This window comes from Diadema setosum, chromosome 22, assembly GCF_964275005.1.
Source record: "Diadema setosum chromosome 22, eeDiaSeto1, whole genome shotgun sequence".
Classification (NCBI taxonomy): domain Eukaryota; kingdom Metazoa; phylum Echinodermata; class Echinoidea; order Diadematoida; family Diadematidae; genus Diadema; species Diadema setosum.
Genome location: NC_092706.1, coordinates 4,574,750 through 4,602,485, shown reverse-complemented (window position 1 = coordinate 4,602,485; position 27,736 = coordinate 4,574,750). Strand labels below are relative to the sequence as shown.

The window sequence follows — 27,736 nt, the reverse complement described above, 5'->3', positions numbered from 1 at the left end:
CATCACCTATATAACATACCCCTTCTTATAGTACAGATCCCACACACCGGATATGTATGTTCTCATGTAAACTGGCCACGCGGCTGGACGATTCAGGGTGAAGTCACGATTTGTTTAATGAGGGTCAATCGACATTGTGGACCGAAGCCAAGTGAATGGAAGTGGCCATATAGACTCCGCCCCCTCTTCTTTGAGAATACATTGTATAGGGTACTTACATTTTGCCACATTATGACGTCATGTCGGCCATTATCCCCGAATCTGAGAAACGCATTCAGGCACAAATTAATAACTTCTAGGATTTGATGAAATGACGAGTTTAATGCCTCCAGTTGGCTGTTGAGGGGATGGTCGTTGAAATTTGATGATCTCTGTAATTAGGACTCAGGAATGTGTAGTCACTACCGGCGTGTAGTGGTCTTTCACCTTTTAGCCACCTTTTCGTAATCGCGCTTGCCTTACGGTGTCACAAACCCAATTACAATACGGACAGAATCTTCCTGATTGGTATTTTGCTGCTTACGTTTGTTTGTTTGTTTGTTTGATTTTTCACATGACTATTGTTTGGCACCTTCTTGTTTTGATCCATACATTGACAGTTGTTAATTTCGTTTTTTCATAAATTAAAAAAAGGGTGACAATGAATACAAACTGATCTTATTATCAAAAGATCTCTTCCCAAGGTACATTAAGAAAGTGCACGATTTTTCTCACACCATGCAGCATTTATTCACCCTTAACACAATTATGAGAGTTGTTGAGGATGATAGAAGTGGGGGATGTGTGGGATGGGGATAGTATCTCAATGTTTTACTCTTCTCTGTTCGCATGACTAGCCAAAGTTTGACATTGCGAAATTCGGAGCTTGGTTGTCCTGCATTGCAAAACGTTGCAGTAATAGGGCGAATGCCTAGTCATTCTTTGCCGCTAAGTGACTTTGGGAAGATCATATATTTCCAACGTTGACGAGCTCAAGAAAAAAAGCGAAATAAAACAAAACATAAGCAAAAGCAAAGGACACAAAGTCATAACAACAACAGAAAAAAAAAAACATTAAAGACATAAAATATTGATAACTGAAGCAACTTTTTTTTTTTCTCGTAGACGTTATCCTATGATAACGATAACGTAAGGTCAGGATAGGTAAAGTTTGCTGACAGTGAATTGAGCCAGCGCGATTCCAGACATCATGTCAGTTTGACATATGAACTTTTTAATCTTTGGTTCGTACTTTCTAAGTCACTTAGCTTGATTCAAGTCAAATAGCGGTACTGCCGCTTGATAAATGCGGGCATTAAAAGTTATCACTACAACAAGAACTCAGCGAGGACATGCACCTACTGCACTGGATAATCGATATCGGGTTTAAGTTTCAGGGTACTACAATCGTGTCTATTCATTGAGCGTGTGAACTTAGTTGTTGCCTGCAAAAACTTTACACTCGTCCCCATTTGCACCGATTATAAGGTCGAGCGAAGAGTTGCTTTGCAAGTCTTAAGTGATTACAACAAAATAATAATGGGTTGTGGAGACAGGAGACAAAAGTGTTCTGTAAAAGATGGACCAGTTCTCACGGGGGTAGCCCTGTCAAAGACGATAAAAAGAAGACACTGAAACTTGGGAGATGAAAAGCACCCGATCGTCAAGCCCATTTTGCCTACTCGGTTTAAGTCAGGCCTCTGATTGGCTGTGACGCTTGACCAATGAGAGAGCTCTATTCAGGGCGTGCGCGGCGTGCGGTTTGTAAGCTATTGTTTCACACAACGCCAGGCATATCAATGTCCCAAAGCACTGCGACGTTCGCGAATAGCGACCTTACCATCAAAAATAGTTCTAGAAAAGAAAAGAAGGAGAGAAAAAAAAAAAACAAGAACTGACTTGTACATCCCCGCTCGTGTGTTCATCGTCGGTTTACTATTAGGTCATTAATATCGCCTTAAGCCCTGTTAATCCACGCGAAAAGCCGAGAACAAGCCACGCGATTGCAAACCCTTTCTCGGGTTGTTGGGATCATTGAGGAGAAATACCGAGAGTTCTTGTCAGCCTGTCGTCGTCTCGTTACTCGCACTGGTACTTCTAGTTTTCGGACGATTTTGCGAAGACGGAAAAGTGGCAATTTGAGACAAAGAAGAAAGAGTTGTCGACGGAGAACATCCGACACCAAGTTGTCCTTTTTGTCGTCTGCTCCACGGTTCTTACGTGAGCATCCCTGCTTGGTTCTGAAAGAGGTTTCTATCTACTTTTCCTCTTGCGAATGGAAAGAGTATATTGCAAGTTGGTGCCGCGTTCTTGTTAGAGGACGACGTTAAAAGACTGCGCCGGAGATTCGGTGATAAGCACGCAGATCGGCTGGCCTGGCCGAGAGGTTTAGCTCGCTCGCTTTGTGCATATTTTTTGTTTGCTTATCAAACCTCCTCGGATGATCAGTGTTGCATTCTTCTTCTTCTTCGAGATCAACGAATATCATCGGGGGAGAAAAATATGCCCTCCGGCGACTTTGAGGAAACGACGCCAGTTTAGAATCCCCGTACCGACCTCTGTGGACATAGTATTCGCTGTTTAGGAAGACTTTCCTGTGTATTCTCCGACGGTAGGAAGAAGCTGAAGAAGGTTCCATCTCAGTATGGATGCTGTTTCTAAGAGCATGAGAAAACACTTATAGAAACATTTCCTGCAAAGTAAACGCCTCACGATTAAAACAAAGAGGCGCTGAGGTACACCAATCGTCTTCATAGTCTGTCTCTCTCTCTTCTTATATCCTCTCACCCTCTTATTTCCCCTCAAAACTTGTATCTAGGGTAATCGAATCTTGAAGTCGCCTGTATCGAAGGAGAGAAAAAAAAAAAAACGACCGACAGAGAACCGAATTTGTAAACTTGGATTGACGGGCAAGCACCCGGGGGGTTTCGGCCAGACGTTGGAGGATATATGGTTGTTTTCCTCGGCTTGGATACTTCATACATACATATCTTTTTTCCCCTTTCTTGCTGGAGTTAGTTTTGATGAGCAGTCTGAGATGAAATTGGAATGGTTTGTAGCCTTTTTCTTCATTCCCACCGCCAGTCTGCTCGCCAAGAAAACGACGGCAGCGTCCAGCACAAAATGGTGGTAAGTCCGTCTTCATTTCTCTCACTTCACCTATCATTACCACGGTCAATGTTGTGTGGTGAAATAAGGGTTATGTCCGTGTCTTTAAATTACGGCAGCGCATGTAGTATTTTCTTACGGTTTTTCTTTTTCTGTTACTTTTAATTTTCTGTCACTCTTCCGTGAGCACTAGAAGTAAACCATTATTTTTAGCGGTCACCTTTTAGCGTTGGCCCAGATGACATCACTACGCAAAGCGTCGTATAAGATGACATATACTTCCTATAATGGCACGAACGCACATTCAGAAGTGCAGCATCACTGTGCATACGAACACACTATGGCGAAAGTTACTTAAAATGCTTAATTAAGAGTCTGATGAGAACCATACTCTTCGCTTTTTAAACAAGAAATAAGAGCTCTGGGCAGCTGAAGTTTAAAATTGTCCCTGTGAATAGTTTACACTTTTATATCACTCATTTTGCATGTGTTAGTTACAATAATTTTCATTTTCTTGTGTCATGAGAATATGTAGATCCTTTTTTTTTCTGTGTAGTGATGTGGACTAAACTTATAACGAACTTGTCGCATAGGTGACGATGACAGGGCAGTGTTTAGCCTCCGGCGTGTACGATACACCCGCGGTGCGACATACGTTAAAAACGCACGCATCCCTGTTCAGGTATTAAACATTTAATGAGCAGCGACGTAATCTAGCATACCATACTCCCCCACTCACGTGTATGCATGGAGCAGCAAGATGCGATAGCCTTCATAAAGTCTCCCTCATAACAAGTGGTGTTAACAAATAATGTGATCAGCTATTAGAGGTTCAATCTTTCATGTTGTTTTGTTGCCCTTCTTTGAACAATTTCTGTGACAGTTATTTTGTCTCTTCTTGAGGAATATCTAGATCGTTTAATTATCTTGCAACATTGCACAAAATCATTGCTTGCCCTTATCCTGTCAGCCTTCTTTCAACTCGCTAGAATGTTCAATAATCTACCTAATAAAATATTCTTATTGATATTCTCATCCTGATAGGGTTAGATGGAAGTTTCAAAGTATTTGCGTCATGCCTCTCTCATCATAGATTTCGTGTACCTAGATCGATTGCGCGTAGTTTTGAAAGTGGCTCCGTTCTTGATTCTAGGCAAGGTGCAGTTCTTTAATCTCTCACACGCATGCAAATAATATGTCAATTAATTCACACGTTCTAAACTGTGCACGATGGGAAGTATAACATGCCTCTAATGTATTTCTTGCTGCTGATTATGTTTCTTTCAGAGCTTACCTACTGAAGAGGTTTTAATTTACATGCTGAGTGGTTTTGCATGCATCAGTTAATAGAGAAAGAGTGATCTATTATGGATGATGTACAGATTGAAGCATGACTGTAGTGTTTAAAGCATTTGAGCTGTGTTGTATCTAAGGCTTCATAACGCAGGCTGCCTGCATGTGTCCCGGGTTAAGGTTACGATACGGAAGAGGCTGGGGAATCAATTCAGACGCACACGTGTGTCTGTGGCGTGCGATCCGCAGGATGAGCTCACACTTGGGCGGCTCGAGGCGGGCTCCCCTGGCCGATACACACTGCGCGATGACAGTACCTGCCGCGCCTCCAAAACATCAGCTTTAATCATCGGCAGCTGGTTCCAAGTGCAGCCTAAACATCAAACACTTGCACTTTCCGCCTTCTAGGGGGGTCATAGTCTCTATGACTACCTGTTCACACGACTCGACATGAGTAAATGATTTCTAGCCAGACTTTCCTCTGTAACCTCTTTTTTCCCTATCTATCTTATTTGAAAGGCTAAAGCAAGTTGTGTTAGGCGCGTTGTAAATACGGTGAGATATGGAACCCACAATAGTTTCCAGGCACCCATAAAGCATCGCTCGCTTTGGCACTATCACCGCCAAGAGTTAAACTACTCCTTCCGCTTTCGACATGTCTAAAGTTCGGCAGCGTACAAGTAATCACACGGGGATACTCTGAAGAACTAGCAGATAATAGTAATATTGGACAGAAAGAGAAGAAAAGGGAGAAGAAGAGAATGAAGGGGAAGGAGAATGAAAATAATGGAAATAAGAAGATGTAGTAGTAGTAGCAGTAGCAGCAGCAGCAGTAGTATTAAAATATGTAGAAGTACATAGTAGTAGTAGTAGTAGTAGTAGTAGTAGTAGTAGTAGTAGTAGTAGTAGTAGTAGTAGCAGCAGCAGCAGTAGTATTAAAATATGTAGAAGTACATAGTAGTAGTAGTAGTAGTAGTAGTAGTAGTAGTAGTAGTAGTAGTAGTAGTAGTAGCAGTAGCAGCAGCAGCAGCAGTAGTAGTACAATATGTAGAAGTACATATAGTAATAGTATAAGAGTAGTAGTAGTAGTAGTAGTAGTAGTAGTAGTAGTAGTAGTAGTAGCAGCAGCAGCAGCAGCAGTAGTAGTACAATATGTAGAAGTACATATAGTAATAGTATGAGTAGTAGTAGTAGTAGTAGTAGTAGTAGTAGTAGTAGTAGTAGTAGTAGTAGTAGTAGTAGTAGTAGTAGTAGTAGTAGTAGTAGTAGTAGGAGTAGTAGTACGAAGAAGAAGAAAGAGGAAGAGGAGGAGGACGTGAAGATATGATTATTGAAGATAGGGAATATATGATAATGAAGAAGGATACGACAGTAGATAGCACTCTTCTACCAATCACTGCAATGTCATTGTCATCTCATAACCGACTCACTTATACTGCAGACCATAAACTTCAAACCATATACAATATCATCAACGAAACACAAATTAGCAGAACTTAACACCGTTAGGAGAGACGGTATTCCTTAACGCTGACAATGTTTGACTCCAAAAACTATACATGTTATAGCTAGATCTACACTAGGCTTGCTTCTTCTCTTTCAAAAGGGGCCAAGTATACAGGAACAGCTGGAGTAAAAGTTACTTCTTCACCATTTTTTTTATAAACTTTGTTTTCTTGTAGGAACATTGGAAGCGGTGTGACCGATCTTCAAGTGCTTTTCAATAAGGGTTAGATCAGTCCAGTTCAGTTTTATTTCTGCATTCCGTTGTCAATATACAGTATAACAAACTTGAACAAATTGACGGCAATACTGTACTCAAACACTGGACAACGTTTAGAGTTGTGTCGTCATTCCATACCAGTTTCTCTCTCTCTCTCTCTCTCTCCCTCTCTTACAATAAAGATATTATTGGGGTTCGGAAATATGACGATTGGGGGTTCCCCATAGACGACTTTACCCCCCTTCCGCTCCTTAACGATTTCAGACCGCCATACAACGGAGGGGGCGAGATCGCAGCATTTGATAACTATATTTGTCACCGTTGTTCTCCCCGCACTGGGGAGATGTAAATTCAGCGGCAATGTCAGATACCAGGGAAGATAAGAATGACAGTGAAGTCATGACATTGTACCCTTCATCACTCCCTAACGGACTCTTACGAAACAAAGTAGAAAATAGCGAAAAACTAAAGAAAAACAATTCAAAGAGTGAGAGGGGTAATTCGTGCCACCCATGAGCCACGACTGAGCATCAAAGTGACATGATGTATTGATTGAAGGCAAATGTTCTAATTCTGACTGTAGCAAGGGAGTTTTAGGGGTGGGGATGGGGATGGGGGTGGGGGAGGGGTGGATCAAGTTCACAGTGCAACGAATCTACGGGCATTAACTTGCAATGATGAACCGAAACCCATGGCACAATTCTCGGGATACGTTTCCTGGTGAGACATATGGTTTGTACTTTTAGCAGGTGGAAATGAACAACTCAATGTCAGATCTCGATACGTTAACACTGGTGATGGTTTCTTTCAAGACCTATTAATTATTCACTTTTATCTAACTACATTTCTTTTTTTTTTGGGGGGGGGTGGCAGGGAGACCACACGTATAGTTGTCAATGACAGGTACATACATAGCGGAAATATCTCCGATGTTATATCACGGCGATAGTATGTGTACTATGCGTGAACGATAAGTAATAGTGCATTCGTTTTCTCCAAGTACATTCTCAATTCCGTCCAGTTTTAGCAACCGAAGGGTTAAAATTGTGATCGTGAAAAAGCCATGCTGTCTATTTCACTTCTTTGCAAAAGTTTGTGCGCTTGCAGATTATTATAATTTTTTTTTTATTGAAGAGAGGGTTGATACTCTGACTATTGGTCCTGAGATACGCTTTGTATGAAAATCAATGCCTATTCCAGTTTTATAGATCCACGTGAATACGAGCTACAATGGTTGATTGTAGTTTTTACGGTTTGAGACGAGGCAACCTTTTATAGGAGTAAACAAAGCCAGCAATGAATAAGCTGTAGATATGAAAATACATCAAGGACCCTTATTGGACGATAAACACACGGAACTAAGGTGCTGCACCACTATAAAATCATAAATCACTCGATAAACGATACATTAATGGAGGAAAGTAGTTATTATACCAATGAGCAGTATACTCATACCGGATTGATGAATCAGTGTGTCTACTTAATAGTACTGTATCATCCTTCAAAATGAAGAATGATTGATTACGTCATCCGTCGACTTTAATGGAAAGTTAGGAATGGACAATAAAAAAGACAACCCTGTCCTATCCAGACTTACCCCCTTTCACGGAAGAAATTCCAGGAGTGACGTACAATAATTTGGGGGTAAATTGGGCGCGAATCAGGAGATGTTCAGCACCTTGTGGTGGAGATATTGGTGTGAAAAGAGCAGCATTTATCACCTGTGGTCTAGTATTGGCGCGTCTCTTATGAAGTGCGGCCACACAATGGCTTTTGCTTTGGGCTTCAACTTTGCAGAAGTGGGGTTGGAGTGTGCGTGTGTATGTGTGCGTATGTGTGTGTTTGTGTGTGTGTGTGGGGGGGGGGGGGGTGCAGGGATACCCCTATCTTCTGTAGATCGCGTCACTAAGACAAGCCCTATCATTCAATTCATTACTTCTGAAATGGTTTTAGGCTGTTGCAATAATTCTTGTTCGGTCATGTGCCTTTTACGAGGATAGCAAACAAGACAATATTTACTCTTTGCTCCGATTAAAAGAAATGGTAATTCAAGGTTTAATTGATGAAATTCCGATTAATGAAATTGGTAATTCAAGGTTTTGGTGGTCTTTGATCTTTCGGACACATTGTTTTGTACCGTCAATGAACTTGGACTTGTTTTTGGCTTGCTGAATTTGCTGTATTGATTAAGTATGATTTCATTTCTGAATTTTCTGTGAGTTCAACAGCAAGCGAAGCGTTCAATTGCATGTATTGCTTTCTCTCATTGCCATGCTGTTATTTTAATTTTTACTCCTATATTCTCAGAAGATTTGTTACAAATACAGACATGATTATTTTAAATGTCTCTCCAAATTATGTACTCGCTCTTTATTATAGAATTTACTTCCGCGCCGCCCTTTATAATTAACATATCTGTAATTAAGTTTAAAAAAACAAGAATTAGTACATACAGATGTTATTCTAGTACTATTCTGCATGAGTCATGCCTTTCCAATGTGAGATGCGCCTGTCTGACATGCCAGGGTTGGAAAAAGTAAACGCTATGTTCACTGGAATCGTGTGCCTTGTGTAGTAACTCTATGGGCTACGAAAAGTCCAACAGGCAACAGGTTAACTGAATCTTTATGATCAGCAATTTAATCTTCTTCCAAGAAACACATCCTGGTTGCTCCCAACATCTATCACAGAGATGTTCCATAGTATAAAAGGCGGAAAATGATATCAATTAACAAACCACGAAGTAATTGATAAGTAAACTTAATACGTTGTTGTATGAATCTGTCCATCAGCAAGGCCATTATTTTTGTGGACGATACTTTTTTTTAAGCTAGTTCATTGTTAGTCGTGTTCATTTGTTTTGACAGAACGCAATGCCAGCCATCTAATCTATGATTACACCAATCAACCCAGCAGTTTGTGTTTGCCAAATTTTCACTTCAAAAGTCCATCGATTTCCGCTGAAGTGAGACATAGGTGGGAGAGGGGGGGGGGTGCTGTGTTCTGTGATGTCTTCATCTTTACCAAAACAAAACAAAAACAATCCTCAGGTGGCCTCTTTTGTTTTTGCCTCGGCTACCTGATAAACGGAGCGATTCTTGATTTTATTGCATGGGCTATGAATCCAAATCATTGCATCATTGTCTGCCTCCAACTTGTGCTTTTCATCTAAGAAAATTATATATTTTATTTATGACTAAAACAAACACACACATGCAGTACACGCACAACAACAGCAACAACAAGAATAACTACAACGACAGCATCAAACCAGCCTCACTTAACGATTTTAACACGAAGGCGTAATCAAGTGATACTGGACTAGGTGTATTCGTCTCGACACGTGTGTTCTTTCCTGTAAATACAGTGTATACCTCACGCTCGCTTTTACCTAGAGCCCTATGTGTGTCTGTCAACCGTATCACGACAAATTATGAAAATTAACCCAGACTCTGACGCCGCAGTTCGGCTTCAACCAACAGATTCTCTTCCGGCGCTCGAAGATAAAAGACACAGAAAATATCCCTGACTAAGGGAGGAAGCTTACAAACTGATACATCCTACCCTGAAAATTCTACAGGGTGTTAAAACCCGAACCATATAGCACTCAAGTCTTGGCAAGAAACTTTCGCGCATATTTTGTTTTGTTTTGTTTGTTATTTTCCTAGTGATATTCTGCGTGCTTGCATTCTGGGAGTGTTGTGCTGTCGTGTTCGCGCCCTTTTGCTCTCATTGGAAGCTGACGGATGCCTGCTGGCATGAAAAATGTTTCTCTTTAAAGTGTCGGGCCATGTCCCGAGATAGCTGTAACTTTGGCGTGTGTCACAGTGACGTATTGTTCCAACCCCCTCGCCTGCCCGCCCGTAAATAATCAAGCGAAGCGTTACGAGAACGCGACCGGGGAAGCAGTCGGCTGCAGACGGGCAGCGAAGGGTTCGCCACCCCGAGGTGCACAACCAGCGTGTTGATTAGAACACGTAGAATGCAGGTTATAGATAGCAAGTTATACATCGTTATCTCAGACATCATTCTCACCTGTCTTTGTGTGTGTGTGCGAAATTATATCATGCAGATATACTCTCTGTGACTATATATGATATGGCAAATGTGACTTAGCACATAAATTATGTATAATGCACATGTATGCGTAGCGAGATAAACTGTTCTCAACAACACCTGTGAACATGAACTGCAAGTGTACAGTCAGAATTCTTCGTTTATATCATATTATATCCATATACACTGACAAACGTTATATACTGAAGCATTGACACTATACAGATAGTAATAACAACAATAATGAAAATTATTATAAGACCATTAATAATAATGTAAACATTTATAATGTATGTGATCAACGTATGCAAAATTTTAATACACACACACACACGCACATACAAACACATGCAAACATAAAGGCATATGCCAACATACATAATATATCTAGATTAACATATGAAGGGGTCGGTGCAATATAGTGCTAACCCACACAATAGTCACTTTGAGATAATCGCTGTTGAATGTTTGGAAAGTCCATGCATTGTATACATTAATAAAACATGAATGCATGCATTTTTTACCATCTTATTGGTTGAATTCAAATTTGACATTTTCATGGAGGTTAGAGTGAAGGATAAGGATTATGAAAATGCATGTAACTCAATTTTTACAAAAGTGTGGGTTAGCACTATATTGCACCGACCCCTTCATAGATCTTAATTATACACATTCGTTTATTCCATTCCTAGTTTTCCAATATGAATATGACACACTCTATACCTATTTAAATCCATTCTGTATCATGAAATCTTACAGTTCTGTCTATAAACACTGAATTTTCAAATTGTCGTTTCTCTTCATTGAACTGTAGATGTACATGTATGTTACAAATGTAATTTGTGTGGAAACTTGATGATTGAAATGAAATGAAATATAAATCTACGCCAAAATAAAATTATTTATACACGCGCACACACACGCAAATACATGCGTTATATCTGTGAGAGGTGAGAGACAGCAGGGTTAAGATATGTATGTAAGTTTGACATGATCATAAACTAGCTAGCACGTATACTATTCTCTCAGCAAACACACACGCCGCGGCATTCTTTCCCTAAGCCCTGGCGGATAGAGGGGGTTCTCGTCTTACCCGGCCGGAACTCCGCGTCAGATACTTTAGCATGTGGCCGTGGAGAGGCAAAAGTTCAACAGAAAGGGAGGGAGCGAAGAAAAAAAAAGTCTCCTCCCCATAGGGTCCTCCTAGTTTGCAAGCCCCCGAGTTCTATTTTCTTCCGCAGTCTCTGACAGTATACTCACCGCAAAAGTGCTGAACACTGAATCAAGGGGAAAACTCGCAACTCATGCGCTACTTCTGCTGTGATATACCCACAACTCCAGCGTTCGTGTTTTCGTTTAAGCTGTCCTTTTATCTATTCATCATCTTAATCACATTTCTTTTTATGTGCTGGGTCAGATTATATATCATGTATATGCCTGTTGTACGAATATGAATAAGACTATAATATATTCATATATTCATATGTCTTCATGTATATGTGTGTCTAGAAAACGGAATGTTACCATGGTAACCAAGTCCATAATCAAAGCCACTTCTTCATAATTCATGATGGAATTTTATTTCATCTTAGGTAGATCTGCAGAATAAGCACAGTTAGCAGATGTCATCTTCATTTTACCTCTTCAAAGAGACCCCAGCAGACTATTTTTTAATCTTTATTTTTCAATACTCAGTTCAGTTATCATTTATTTTTATCCAACAAAAGAGTGAAACAAAATAAAAAGCATGTATTACACAAATCACATATTGTTTTACCAATTTGTAAGAGATACATAATGCTATGTGGATCATAAAATATGTTATAAAAATATTATGAACAATTAAGTAGAATAATCAAGAACATCAACGCATACTTTGCAAGGTTGGCAGAAAGGTATAAGTAAGGAAGAGAGTGGTCCACCGAAAAAGCAGTGCTTTTAAAACGTGATTCACTCAAAGCGTAATACTATGTATCGTCCAAAATCTATTTAGGTAGAGCTAAAATGTAGCTGTTAAATGTAAAACAGGTGACAAGGACATCATCATTATAAACAGAAACCCTTCTTAAGTAAAAAAAAAAAAAAACAAAAAAAAAAACAACACATTCAGATTAAGCTAACGATGTTACAGCCTAACAATAAATTGTAATATTGTTAATTCAATTCAATTTAAATCAAATTTATTTCATACTACTCGCATATATCAATATAACATCAAAAGTAATAGCACAAGTTCTTGTACCTTGGCCATAATGTATAAAACAAACAAAAACAAATGTAAATACATGGTATATTTAGAAGTTATAATGATAATTGGTCGAAATCTCGGTTTGGGTGGTACAAAGAGAAATATGACGGGATCTACATGAAAGCAAGCTTGTTTGGCTCTAAGCTCCGTGTAATCAGTGTTTGTGAAAGAGAAACGGAGAATGTTAACAATGTTACAAAAGTTCGTCATCATTCACACATTATACTACGCATCGACTAGGAACTATTTATATGCAAATACATGCTGACTTGTGCTGATTCAAGACACCATCACCACCACTCATGTAGCTGAATAATATCTATTTATGTGCCATCTGTTTTATAGTAATTTTCTACTATTTTTCTTCAGATTATTTGAACATTTGTTGGATATGCCCAACAAAAAAAAATAACAACAACAAAACTATGAAACCAATATATTGTCAGTGACGTCATTTGTCAATTACTAGCGTTGCTAAAGTACTACTATGGTTAACAAAAGACATTGGAATACACTGAGCATAACTTTACATGTTTCCATGTTCTTAACAATGATAAAAAAAGACATCGCTGGGAAACATGATGCAAGTTATGTTCGACCTGTAGGAGAATAGGTGCATTCCGATGCCTCGATGTCTTTTGCTAATCACATTAGTACTACTGTATAGCAATGGTTGACAGATGATATACTGTAAATGGTAAGAACTTTGGTTTTGAAGCTATTATTGTCATTTTTGTGAGCGCATCCAGGTAATCTAAAGAAATATAGCAGAAATATTATTACAAAACATCCAGCACATATCTAGACTTTTATTTTCATTTATTTATTTATTTATTATTATTTTTTTTTGGGGGGGAGGGAGGGGGAGGGGGCACATAAGCGATAATTATAATATCAGTTTCAGTTTCAGCTTCAGCTTCAGTAAGTTTTACTTCTCCACTTGTACATAACAGAAAATAAGTATAACAATATCGAACATGTTATTCACAAGTCATAAGAATATAAACAAAATTTCGCATTACAAACATATAATCATGTGAAATAATACGTAAATATCATTACAGATCTTAGAAGTGTAAGTGGAAGAGACCGTTATCAATAAGTAAAACGCTTGACTTGGACAACGGCCTCTGAAAATAATATGCCTTGTAACAATTTTTTATTTAACTAAATAAAGGAAAAGAACAATTATACAGACGTAGAAGAAATAATGTAAATCTTTAAAGTATTTTAAATGTCATTTGACCAAAGAGGACAACACAAGGTGAAATGCATATCATTAATCAATACAAGTCAACATGCATTTGTATTGCATATAAAGTTCCTTTAATACTGTTTCATTGTTTCAATATCAGGACAACAGTCTCTCAAAACGATAACGACGACAAGACGAAAAAAAAAAAAGAAGAAGAGGAAAAGAAATGCCATGAGCGCGTTACCATAGCAACGTCGATCAACAATCTGTAAGACAAGGAAGACCAGCTGTGTCAAGCAAAGACACGGGCGAAATAGTGATACCCGTCTTCTTCGCGTGAGGATACATGTTGTAGATAATTATGTAAGGTGAAATTCATCTCTGTTGCTATAATCTATAACGGAAGTAGATACAAACTTCAGTAACTAGCAAGCGAGCAAACCAACCAAATTAACTGTCAAGCAATGAGCACGTTTGTTTGTTTTTTGTCTGTTTGTTTATTTATTTATTTACTTTTTTTTGGGGGGGGCGAATGCTTTTCTTTTGTATGATTCAATCAGTTTACGATGGATCTAAGCGTTTTCGGAGAGTTGGCGAGGGACTACTGAGTATGTATACATATCTTTGGCGATGAGTACTCGAAGCCGTGACACATTGGCACAGGCTCGATACCCACCAAACAGCAACACAACATTAAAAAACAACAACAGCATCGTGATACATTGGACCTCATCACACTTAAAAGATTGTTTCATAGTAAAATGTTTGCCATCAATCATTCACCGCACCGCTGTGAAGTCTTAACACCCGCCAAAGCTGTTTGAATGGGGATTCATCGCGCCATTCATTGGTTAGACTGTGCCAATTGCCGTGGGGGAAAAAATCATGCAGGAGTACAGGCAACTTCTCTCCTCCCCCCCCCCCCCCCGGTTGTCATGACAATGTCAAATGTGAGCAGAGGCGCCAAGAATGTTGGCTGTTTCACGTAATGTCTCACGTATGGCGAATAGACATAACTTTGTCTTTGCGTGAGTTATCGAGTTCTCAACAGGAAGTGCCAAAGGAAGCGAAACCCGAAATTTTAAAGGAGCGAAGAGGACATCCGGTTGATGTATCTTCGGAAGGCGCGCGGAATTCATGCTGGCAATCTTAATGTGTAAAGCATCATAAGCAAGTCATTTCAAACTAGCAATTGTCTATTGACAACTTCGCGCAACTGAACAATCAAAGACGAGTCTGAAAAGCCAGGACGTATCCTTAACGGACCATCATGTCTTCAACAACCTACCCAACTTTTCCCCAACTTGATTCTTAAAACATGCATCTTTCAGAGTGGAATATACATTGCTTCTGATGTAGCTTCATTACTCCTTAAGATCAGCATCTTCACAACTGGACGACTCCCCCCTTTTTTTTTCCTGACACGAAGATATGTTTATTTGTGTTCTTATGTCTGAACAAAATTACACCCTAAAAATGGCCATTACTGCTTACGCTTTATCAGGATAACGCAATTATTATAAATCGTGGGCCATCCCCACCCTCCCCCCCCCCCTCCGTCACCAGGCGAATTGCAGGTGTGTTGGTTGGACCCATCACGCTGCCACATTCAAAGCGAGCATGGCGTTTATTACAAACCATGATGACAATGCACTGTTCTCAAGCGATGGGGGTATGGATCTTACACCCCTTTCCTGCACTTCTCTACTGATATTACCCTCACCATCACCTTCTGCTCGACCGTCTGTTCCACTTCCCCGCTTCTGCTAAACATAACTTTCACGACCACCACATTAAAGCGCACCCCTCGCCTGCTTACCCAAAAAGCATCGCTCAACCCACCCCTCTTCGCACGAATATCAGCAAGAGTTTAATGTTTCCACAACACATGCATATAGTATGAATCACGTCTAATACATAATTAAGATTATCCGCAAGAGTGGCATGCGTTTTTTTGCCTTGTCTTGCCAGCTTGGCTGGAACTCCGAAATTATAGACTTTTAAGGATAGAAACCGCCTTTCGGTTTGGGAACCAAGGTCGTGAGTGGTGTCATAATGAAAATGAGCCCATTATGGTACGAAATTAGTATGACTGCGGTAAGCATGATCACACTCCATTCAATAAAGCGAAAGCTGACGCTAGTCATCACGACAAAGTCATGTCGTCAAGCTACCCCCAAAGCTCATTAAGATAACGTTGCAAAACATCAACGAACATTTCCATTGCTTACGGAATATCGCCAGATGGCTCGGGCATAATCTCCAGATATATACCAACAATCTAACAAAATATGCCACTTTCATCCCAAATGTGTTACAGAGTGACATAGATATTACCGTTTGTGTTGAAGGGTAGTATAAGTAAAAAATGAAATACCTGGCTAAACGTTATGTTAAAGGTGTTATTTTTCTTGACCTCCAGATGTTCTGATTCCTGCTTAAAAAAAATCTTTTTGCAGGCTTGTTTGATGCAACTCAAGTATAGTGTTAAAGAATGAGGTGTTTTTTGGAAGGTTTTAAAATGACAATCAGTGTCATGAGCTTCAGTCTAGTGACAGCCTAGTGATTTGCTTCTAATTGTGCAATGTTGTGTGAGTTAAATCAGTGTCACTCATCATCATAATGACGATGGAAATACGGATGACGCAACCATGACGTATCTACAAGCTGTTATTAGTCATAACTAAATAAACAAAAGTAAATAAGATGAGACGAAATAGGAACAAGGGATGATGTTGCCATGTACTAATGATAATAGAAGTCACAAATCAACAAGGATGATAAAAAAAGACAACATGAATGAATGATTAGATTTAAGAATGAATTCGCCAACACTAGACTTTTGCTAGAGAAAAAGTTCAACATATACGTCTAACCACGATAGAAGGACAAAGGAGCTAAGAAGTCAATGTTAATGATACTAACATCATTCAATCCAGTTCAGTTTACTTCAGTTTTTTATCCACAGAATGAAACCAAAACCTGGACCCTGTCTGATTAAACTTTGTGTTAGCATCACTCCAATTAAGGGTCACAGGTCTACTAATTACAACTAACAAGTCGTAGAAGTATCAATATGAGACCTATCGGCTAGATAAAAGACACACGGCTGCTCGGTTTAAATCTGGACAAACTCCTCAGGACTACGGTTATACTTACTCCGTAACCCAAAGTACTGCGTTCGCAATTACTATTGAATCAATCATTATGAAGTTTTATAATTCAATCACGGAACATGACTCTTCCCCCTCCCGCGAGTATACACATTGTCGTAGTGAATGTATGTTGCCAACAACTGTAGGTGAAGATGACAGAGCCATGAGTGGGCGAGTTGCTCGTGAGTTACCTGTAACCATGTCACGCCAGATCGCAGCCATGCGTAGGCAGGGAAATCGAAACAACAGGCCCATTATTATAACGTGTGTTCCACCAGAGGAAAAAATCCAAACATGTGTTTGAGAAATAGCTGACCATAATGAAATCAGAAAAGCGCAATATCAACCAAACACCAGAATGATGGCCTCAATGAAAAAAAAAAAAAAGGGGGGGGGGGGGGTGAAGGCGGATCCTTCTTCTCTCATCCATCCTTCGCTGAGAACATCTGAACTTTGAGAAATATTTTCTTGGTTCGAACAAGACAGAGGTATCGTGGTCTTGCGACGTAACTTAATTTACAACTGGGGTTAATTCGCGATGACTCACGTAATGAGATTTTCCATAAGTTGCGACATTAATGATTCAAGAACGTAAGATCTCCGCATGAAATGCGCATTATGACGTCACCTATCCTGGTCGTCTGATCAGCGCGATATACCTGTGATGTAATTACTATTAAGTACGAAGAGGTGCAGAGGAGATGCACTTGGCGGTATAACCCCAGTGTTCTAACTTCCAAACTCGTCCGTTCGGTCGGATCTGTTACGTCACTTTTGCTCTTTGTTCGAACCATGAAACAATCTTCCCTTCTCCGGCTGATGTGACAGTTTTTATCATAATCTTGTAACTTTCGTACATACCACCATTTGTCATCTTTGTATGATCGTGATTAATTTCATCGCAACTAAAGTCCGCATCACCAGCATTTCTCCTATCATCCTTGGTGTTTGGTCACTATAGCAACGGCACTGCCATTACCTCCTCCAACACCACACTACACTTCGTCCATCTCCTTTACCACATTACCAACAACAATTTGGTTCAACACACATACACCACACACACATCATGTCAACCAATACCAAACCTCCACCACCACACTATGAACACCAATACTCTTACCTCACCAATATATACCACCACGTAAACCACATCCTCCAACACTATCTCCAACACCATACCCCACCACACCACCACACCAAAACACTCTAATATCACATTAACACCAGAAGATCATTTGATGTAAGATGCATTTCACAGACACCACTGTTGGAAACATAATGACTTGGACGATTATACGATTATACGATTATAAGTTTTATGAATGGCATCGTCATTATATTGTTCAAATTCATTATTGGCTCGATCATTTCATCAACGGGAAAACATGACCATAAGAATCAATATCAGCGTGGCTCTGTCTTTACCATGATGAAAGTGGTTGAACCGAATCAGCGTTGTTACGCGTGACGCTTAAAGGCCTGTATATCGATCAACCAAAGGAGTTCTGCTTGTCACTCTTTTTCTCATTAACCCCTTGTTGCAGGAATATGAAAAAAGACACACAGCAAGCAGATACCCAGTTTTTTTACACATGGATAGTGTAACCAAGGCATGCATGCAAAATCCCGTCTTTCAATTCATTGAATGAAACGGCGGGACCAGTGTTAGTGTACGTAGATGATGATGATGATGATGATGATGATGATGATGATGATGAAGGAGAAGGAGAAAAAGAAATGATGCTGATGAAGAAGAGGAAGAACACAATTTGCCATCTGCGCTACAAACTCATCAACAAATGAATGAATACATACATGCTCACAACACTTAAGTTGTTTATTCCAATATTGTTACATGGTTTACGAGGAACATTATACATATCCATGGAGGTACATGGAGATACTATTTGTATGATCAAATGGAAGGGGGGTTGCCATCTTTACAGCAAGAGTCGATACTGAAAATGTGTAGGGGGACCTGAAGGAATTATACTCGGAGGTAGGAAGTAATCAGTTTATGATGTGAGTTCATTAATTGATGCCTCGCTATTGCGATTGTGAGTTCCAAACTTAGTTCGCTTTAATCGCATTTGACACCGATATCACAGAGATCATAAGGGCCATCTTCCGTACAAACTCTGGAGTTATGCCTCATGGTTTTTGATGACTTGCTGAAAATACGCTTACAGATGTTCGTGTTACTTATACTGATCATGCATTTATTGTCAGACAAAATTGTGTTCTATTTTTATCCCATATCCATCCTGACTTTTCTCCTGTACGAAGAAAGCGGAGAGCTATTCCTAACTAGATAAGGATAGTACTTACCAGTCCTATATCAAGGGGGAGCATCTCAAAACACGTGGAAAATATGACCATGAAGCTGTATATTAACTTCGCCCCTTAAAATTTGATTAGGCGCGTAAGATTGATATTATTACAAGCTAGTACCTCATGCAGCTCGCGTATTGCCACGGGCGTGAAGGGTTGAGTGAAATCCAAGATGGAACGTGTGGATTTGATAGACATTCGACTTGATCAACTTATAATGAAAGTCAGACCTAATCGTCTCCGCTAGATGCCCCAATTATGTGACGAATTATGCTAATGACTGCACGACACACGGAAGGTAAGGAGCGGACAGGCGCTACATGCGTACCTGGTTTTATCTACACGTGGAGTTGGTGGAGGTATTAAGTGCACCCGCATCATCACATTATATTGAATTCTTCGCGCGATCAGGTAAAACGTGTAGATCGCAAAGAGCAAAAGGTGAGATCACTATTTTCCCAAGGAACGGGACTTGATGACTACGTACAACGGAGTTAACGCAGACAAAGGTCATATTTTCCAGGTGAAAAACATATAGCGTACTAGGCCTACCAATAAACGGATAACCGGAATTTTTGCGGGATTGAAAATTGACTGTGAAAGGAAAAAGAAAGTTTAAGTGAAAACAAGTGGGCGTTTGTTACTCTTGAAGACAAACTTGTACAGTACTTGGTGTGGCGGCAGAAGTATGATGGAATGCATATCAACAGAAGATAGGAAGTGAATACTCTCTTTTTTTTCCACGCTCGAGCTTATTAATCCCCAGTATTGGTTAATCATTTTTTTGATTTTTTTTTTGCATGAAGTTGACTTATTATGCCTGATGACGTAAAGAATTTAGTGTGTGTGTGTGTGTGTGTAATCTAAACATATGAATATTAAACCGAGCAAGAAGGGTATAGTAGAGAGTTTATGATATGCTGCTTTGAAGAAATTTGTCGACTTCGACAAAATACTCAGAGATTGAAGGATTTCTTGTTTCTAGAAATCCTGCCAGTAATGGCGGACAACGATTTTCGTTAGGGGATCCCGGATGGATGTGCGGAGGACTCTATATTATCTTCGCTTGCGAGCAAGGCAAAGTGTGATTATTGCGTGCATGACCTCCGCGGCGAATCAGCTACAAATTTACACGACGCGAAAGCTGCAACACACTGTACGACCTTCTGCGGGACTTGTCGCAGCCAATTACGCGCCTATTGGTGGCGTCTTCGTGAGATGTGTGCGAGCATGTGACTCCCCGCCAAGAGAGTTTTCAAGGTGTCGCTGGCAGACGACAATCCAGCGCACAGTGCATTGCCCGGCGCGATGAATCTTGTGATCTGATTGAATGCTATATGCGAAACAAGTGCGTCTGTAGCGTGATTTGACGAGAGAGAAATTCTGACCAGCCCCCTTCGTCAGAAAGCCAGAAGCATTCACTAGCAACTTTAGATGTCTTTCTTAATTCGCAGAGAAGTAAAACTTTAATCACCTTATCCATTTGCAGTCTTAAAGGCTATAGCATACAATACTGAAATGATGTTGAACACTTAACATGTAATTGGTTGAACAGTATGTTTTGAATCAAGCGTATTCGAGGTATCTTTATGTGTACATAAAGTCACTGCACATTAGGGAATTGATATTGTTAGTTATCCGTGATGCTTTCAAAGATTTCGAGAAGAATCCACAATAACACCGACGAACATCCCGAGCTTGTATAGTGCATTGTTGGACATATTGCACATATGGGACCTACCATTTCAAGAAAATATCCAATAGGTAGTGTCTTCGAATGTATGTAGATAGGCAAGTGTTATGGTAACCACACAATACTTGTACTGATACAATCTGTCGGCTATTGGAATCAGTTCAACTGCAATCTACATTCTAGAAATTCATTAGTGTCCCATCTCCTTTTCTGACTTTGATGTCTTCATTTATGTAATCCGTTTCTTACTCGAGAGCATCTGCTAAGACATTGGTTGTATGCATTTTGTTTTGTTTTGTTTTGTTTTTGGTTTGCATTGTCCAGAAGTCTTACTCTGCTTTTGGTGACACCGATATTTGCATGTTAGCTATGTTTGTACACCTACATTTTTTTTTCTTTTTGTCTTATACAAGATGTGGTTTCATTTTCCATTTCTTTTGTTTTGGACCTGGATTTGAGTTTGTTTGTTTTTTATTTTCAAATATACTCTGCTCAGGAAGAAAATGCTTTGGTGACTCACTTAAACTCAGAAACATTGAGTTCTCTGTTGTCACATCCAAATGCTGCTATACATCCAAAAACTTGTGATAATTTACAATTGACACCAACATCTATTATAGTATCAGTACAAACATTTTCTCTCCAGCACTGAATGAATAGTATCGATGCATAACGCTATACAATCTGCAGGGGAGAAACAATAGCTTTCTTTCTCCCCATGGTGCACAATATACTTGAACCAATTACGAACTATGCTCTGAGTTTAGCTTTGTTTACTGAAATTACGCAAAACGGGAAACACGTGTTCGTTGTGAGTAAATACAGCGAGGCACCATACGTTTCCTCAAATCACGTGATCAAAAGTCGTTAAAAAGGCATAAGGGATTAGCACATCACGTCGATTGCCTGAAGTAAGCGCCAATTCCAAATAACCGCAGAAACAGGTGCCAGTACAGTCACCGTGATGCAACGAAGAGTGGGCATTTGCGCTCATCGAACTGACGACATAGAAAACTTCTGAATAGTGGCGCTCGATGTTTTTTTTTTTTTTTTTTTTCGATGTTACTGAGGGCTACTGTTTGGCAGACTTACTAAGTATTCGACTACTTGATTTCTGACAAGCTGGGAAGGAATGCTCTTTTGAACAACTGGAGGTTGAGCTATCGTTGACTACATTAGAAGTGTAGCCATGGTTACAACTCACTCGCGATTTGTGTTGATTCTAAACCCCTTCATGTTAATCTGCATGTTACTCTGTCATAATCTGTTACTCTGTCCTGTAATACACGACTGCGGAATTTGCGAATGAGAGAAAGCTCCTTTTCTTTATCGCTCTATATTGGCATATAGTTGTTAGATATAATTTCATATCATTTTGGCTGCAAAACCTTCAGCATTTCTTTTGTCCGTTAAATCGACGAATTTTTCATTTATTGGTCCCAATCTCCTCCTTCATCCTATCTTCCAGTTTTCATCATGACTTATGGACTTCATTTTTTTCACTGTGAAACCAAAGCAATGACTCTTAAACCTACTCATGTCAGCTTTCAAAAGTGAGTTATTGAAATGAATGATCATGTTGGTCTCCTGTTGTAACAAATTTGACTACTGTAAGAAGTGTAAGTATTAAGTATAAGTATAAATATAAGTATAAGATAATTATAAGTATAAGTATACGCATAAGCATAAGCATTTATGAGCATAAGTATAAGTATAAGTATAAGCATAAGCATAACCATAAGCATCTATGAGCATAAGTATAAGTATAAGTATAAGTGGAAGTATCACCACAATGATAATTTCTTGATTCGCTGTGCATGTCGTGAGTTTTCGGAAAGGTTCGGATGGATTTCGACATCCATCGACGGAGTCGCGTGGAACTTGGACATCTTATCCACACGGGTGCTGTTCGTTATTCCGAAGGTTCGATATTCCGAAGGTTCCTTACTCCGAAGGTTCGTTAATCCGAAACACGCAAATTCCCTATACCTAGCGGTTCGTTAATCCGAAAATGAAAAAGGGTTCGTTAATCCGAACATTTGTGGCGTTATTCCGAATGTTCGTTATTCCGAAGATTTGTTCATCCGAAAATGAAATTCGGAAAAACGAACCTTCGGAATAAAGAATCTTCGGACTGAAGAGCCTTCGGAATAACACACCTTCGGAATAACGAGCTGTAACCATCCACACTTCGGGAGCTTTACGAAGGATGCGTCCTTCGAGAGCCGAAGAGTGGGGATCGACATGGATGCATCAACGAGCAAGAGGTCTTTTCGTGACGCCATTAATTTGTGAATGACGTTGGAATTAACCAACCTGGGCGTCAACAGAGCTTTGCTTGCATTGAATGCGATCGCTACGCCACACTAAGGCAATTACACAGTTGACGAAAGGCCTAATGATGTATGGTAGGCCAAGCGTTCTAAAAACTCGCCACTTAATTACCATCATACATGAACCAAAGAAATACGCTGCACATGGTAATATCATTATTCTTTGAAGATAGTTTTATTTGTCAATAAAGTCTGCTGACCTCGCTGTCTTTTGATTCATGATAAGAAAGAGAGAGAGAGGTCAAAACGATTATTTATTGTTCGTTTAGAGTCATATCTCAGGAAAAATTTCTGCATCTGGCTTTCAATTTTACTGCAGACAATAAACGAGAAAGTAACATGACATTCAGTATACTAGGCATCGACTAGCTGCGCAGCTCTTCGGGACAAATTCATGAGAAGCCCTCGCCTACCCCACCCTCCGCCATATATCATGCTAGCGTATCCGAAAGGATTTCAAAATCTGTTGACTGTACTTTTCATCGCTCTATCCCGACCACAAAGATTTGGAATTTCTCCTCTGACATTTTCACCCTTTGTCGTGGCTTGTTTCCGTATCACATGCCACCCTCATTTCCATTCAAATCGGATTTTCCCCCTTCTTCTTCTTTTCTCCTCCGCTAAGGAGGGTCTGTCAGCGGCTAAATTGTTGCTAAATGACCTGGCGAAGGGTCTTAAAGGACCGCCCGCGTGCGCGCTGCTTACGGCGGTAAACACGCGGCAACCATCAAGGGGCTGCGCGCGGAGTGGCGGTAAATGCCCCCCGACCCGCCGCACTATTGGCCGCACAGTACGAGTGGCTTACCCCACAGCGCTTCGTTTGTGGCGGACTGACCCGGTTGTGGCGTTGCCAGTTTAGCGCCCTGTAGGGATTCGATAACCATCTGGTTGATATGCCTACTTTTTTCGTAACTATTTTCTTCATTCACATAAGGTACGCAGAGGGTATAAAATAGTTACATTTTGACGTTTGACAAAGGTTGGTCTTCCAAGTGAAAAAAGGCTGTTGAAGGACTCCACATGATTGAGATGGTAAACTATGATTTGACAAAAGCCAGGGCATTCAGTTTTTGCACCTACAGTGAGTTTTTATCTTTTTATTATTCTATTCCTAGCAAAAAGCTTTGCCTTTAATGAACGCCAACAGCAGAAACGCTGTTGGCACTTACGTCCCTTTAAAGATATATACCGTGACATAAATCGAGACGTATTCAACCACCGTTTTTACTTCCTTCTACCGACATCGTTTCCTCCTGCTAAAGCAACTAAGATCACTACTACCGCAACTTACTACTTCTACTGCTTGTATAGCTAAAGCAATTTGAAGTCATTCCCCTACTACGCATCTTTTATAATACACGGCCACTTTACCATCATTACTACAATCAAACTCTTAACAAACCGATGATAAAGAGGAGTGTAACACGTTAAAACGGCAGCCACATCAACATAAACTCCTGTTCAGACTGCTTCTTCTGCAACTATCACTACCGCTGCAAACATCACCACCAATTTCAATGTATGTTATATCAGCTATAGAAATGAGTGCTACGAGTGCCGAGACTGCACAACTACTATCTCTGATGTGCTGTTTCTTAATAGAACACAATCTGTTCGTAATAAATGCTCTATACTTCTGTTCCTCTATCAATCCTCTATCTATCTGCTGAAGAATCCACAGAATGTATTCATTAGTCTATGTGGAGAAAAAGAAAAATGAGAAGTTGTTTATCGGGACTAGATATGCGCAATGACAACTTGTAAAATTTCCGGACAGAACAAGTTCCATTCTGTCATTTAGTAGCTTTACAGCGTGGAGGAAACACTTTTTTCGCTGCTTTCCATCCACACGCAAAATCTGCCCAACATCAGAAGCAGCGATTTCTCTCCCCTTCGCGCTCGCGCTCATCTCTTGGTATCTGAAAAAAGCCCCCAGAGAACTAATGTTGTTAGTCTTCGCGTGCCATACTTCAATCACAATATCTTGGAGGTCCATTTCCTTGAGGTCTCGTCACACGATGCTGTCGTTGTTGTTGTCCATGTAGATGTTATTCACCGACGGCAAGCTGTAATCACTTGTTACAAGCATCTGTCCCATGCCTAAATGTCGCCCTCAAAAGCGTGACACATTCCTGCGAGAGTGTGTGGGATAATCGTTGGCATGCAGTTGTTCCTCTTTTCTCCCTTCTACTATAAGATTACCACCTGCCATAACTTCTGATTGCTATCTGATTCGATGGTTCCAGACGTTTGAGACGACTCTGAGCGATACTTCGCGAATCGCTTTCTCATCGATAATATCGTTTCAGACGTTACGCATTCTACCACTCGGTCGTCAATGCAGCTTCTTTTTAACTCAAAGTGATCGAAAATTACGTCCTTTTGCTGGCGCTGAATGTTCTCGCCAGAGCCTGACAAACTTGAAACGACTCTTCGTCCATATTACTACTATCTTGTCATCGTCTTCACATTTATCATCCGCATTCCTGTTACCAATATTTACAGGCATCCATTTTTCCCGCCTTGTGTAGCCCATCGATCACAGCATCGCTTGATTGTCTGTTCATCAAAGCCAAACATCATTTTCTTCTTTTCGAAAAGACTCGAAACATGGATTTGTATTCTAGTGAGGATCTGAATAGAAGAGCATCTTCTCTATATCATGCACCATGTTCGAATAGACTGTATGATAAATACAGAATGAAGTCCAAACAAGGAGGAGAGCAAAAATCTCACTGGAATACCATCAGCTCCGCCTGATGTACTTTTGATGACGTCATTTACGCCATCGATGCCTCCGGTGCATGGATGACGTCACCAACGTCATCGATGCACCCTAGTGTGAAAGCATATCAATTCTGTCATTTCGACCGTCGTACTGTTTGTCTGCATGATTTGTCGTTACATTTTATAACGGTGGCTCTGATGTGAACAGAAGTTTCAGCATTGTTTTAACCATTCTATTTGCATTGACTTTGTTCTTTTTATGAACGTTAATAACAGATCATGGAGTGAAATTCTATCACAAATTAAAAAGAAAAGAAGTGGAACAAACACTATTTACCGGCTAGGATTTTTGGGGGGATTTGCAGAAGATTTGTCATCGGACAAATACCAACAAAGTTATGACTAGTATACAACGTTGGCAGATGAAAAAAGTTGACCTTAATCAGGCGTCTTGGTCACTATACTTTGACGTCAACAAAATAGTGCTGCTCGTCTATTATATAATGCGTTATATGTTTTATGAAGTAATTGACTTTAAGCTGTCTCAAAGGGTGTTCAAATGAAGGAGAGGATTAGGGCGTACGTTAACCCAGTGAAGACGAGTCCCCATTAATACTGGGGGATGTCTATGGAAAATGTGCGTTATAGCAAAATCATCTGGTCCTCAACAGGTTAAACGTAGCGGTCGTATAGCTTTTTTGCGTATGTAGGGATTTTTTTCTCAAACTTTCTCCCATCCGCATTTCGTTTTCAATGTGATTTATTTCAAAGCGAGTTCTTCGAGCACAACTCCGGCTGCCACCAAATTTCAAACTTCCCTTAAAAAAAAGCAAAACCAAAACTGAGAAATTATTATTTTTCAAATGTTTCATAATTGTGTCATATCATAAACTTTTTCACGATCTTTCTTTTTTTTTGCTGATTAATTGAATCAAAATGCAAAGTAATCGTTGCATAAAATAGTGAGTATAATTTTGACATCCTTACAGATCTCTTATCCGACACAGGAATTAAGGTCATAAGAATGTCCGAAAAAACCCTTGTAATTATCAGAGTAGAGGCAGTGAGGGAGAGAGAGAGAGAGAGGGGGGGGGGAGGAGTAGAAGTAGATAATGAAGGACAGATATTACGGAAGCCAGGATTGTGCTGCAGGAGTTGCCGAGTTTGTACTTTTCTTTCATGTCAGGGAGGACGAGCGGTCATTGAAGATTTCCTCAGGGCCGGGTGAAGCAATTAGTCCAGATTTCACCACATCATTTCTCCTGGTCGAGCGGCCAGCCAGCTGCTCCGATCGGTCCGAGTCGCACAGGAGCTGACGATGAGGCTCCCCTAGATGACCAGCTTCCTGGTGCAAAATTCGTGACGCAATTTCGTGACGTTCCTCTCCTTTCTTTCATTTCTGTCTTATTTTCATCACCCACAACAGGCATTCTCCCGTTTCTTTGACTTCTCCGAGATGTAGATCACGCATGGTGTCTTTCACTTCGGGCGGTGATTTGGCGCAGTAGGTAGAGAGTCTGCCCCAGATCCAAAGGACCCGGGTTCGATTCCCGATTGTTACTGAGCAATGTTGTGTGTAATCATACCGTCCTCTCTAGTAAGAGGCAAAACACTCTGTCCCTCGAACAGAACATAAAATAAAGGTCCCGTGTGTGAGAGAGTCACAACTCATGCACGTAAAAGATCCCGCTTCATTCATTCATCCCAAAGAGCTAAGAGTGCATAACCCAGTGAAGTGGTCCCGCCTCACATCCAACTGGACCCCATGGAAGACCAACTGAATATGGGCTCTCCAGCCACTCTTCTCAGATGGAAAAATGAAACAACAAAAAATTAGCAAATAAACTCTTGATTGATATGTTTTGATTCGAATTTATTTCCGCTTTTCCGTA

The 27,736-nt window shown here is 40.1% G+C and overlaps 1 protein-coding gene across 1 annotated transcript in view; it reads left to right on the top strand.

Moving 5' to 3' along the window:
• Positions 1-3,016: 3,016 nt before the first annotated feature.
• LOC140245424 (protein Wnt-1) overlaps positions 3,017-27,736 on the top strand; it is a 57,949-nt gene continuing 33,229 nt past the window's right edge. The window contains exon 1 of the mRNA XM_072325002.1: positions 3,017-3,108. Within this exon, the coding sequence (XP_072181103.1) occupies positions 3,017-3,108 (92 nt within the window). The remainder of the gene's footprint in view (positions 3,109-27,736) is intronic.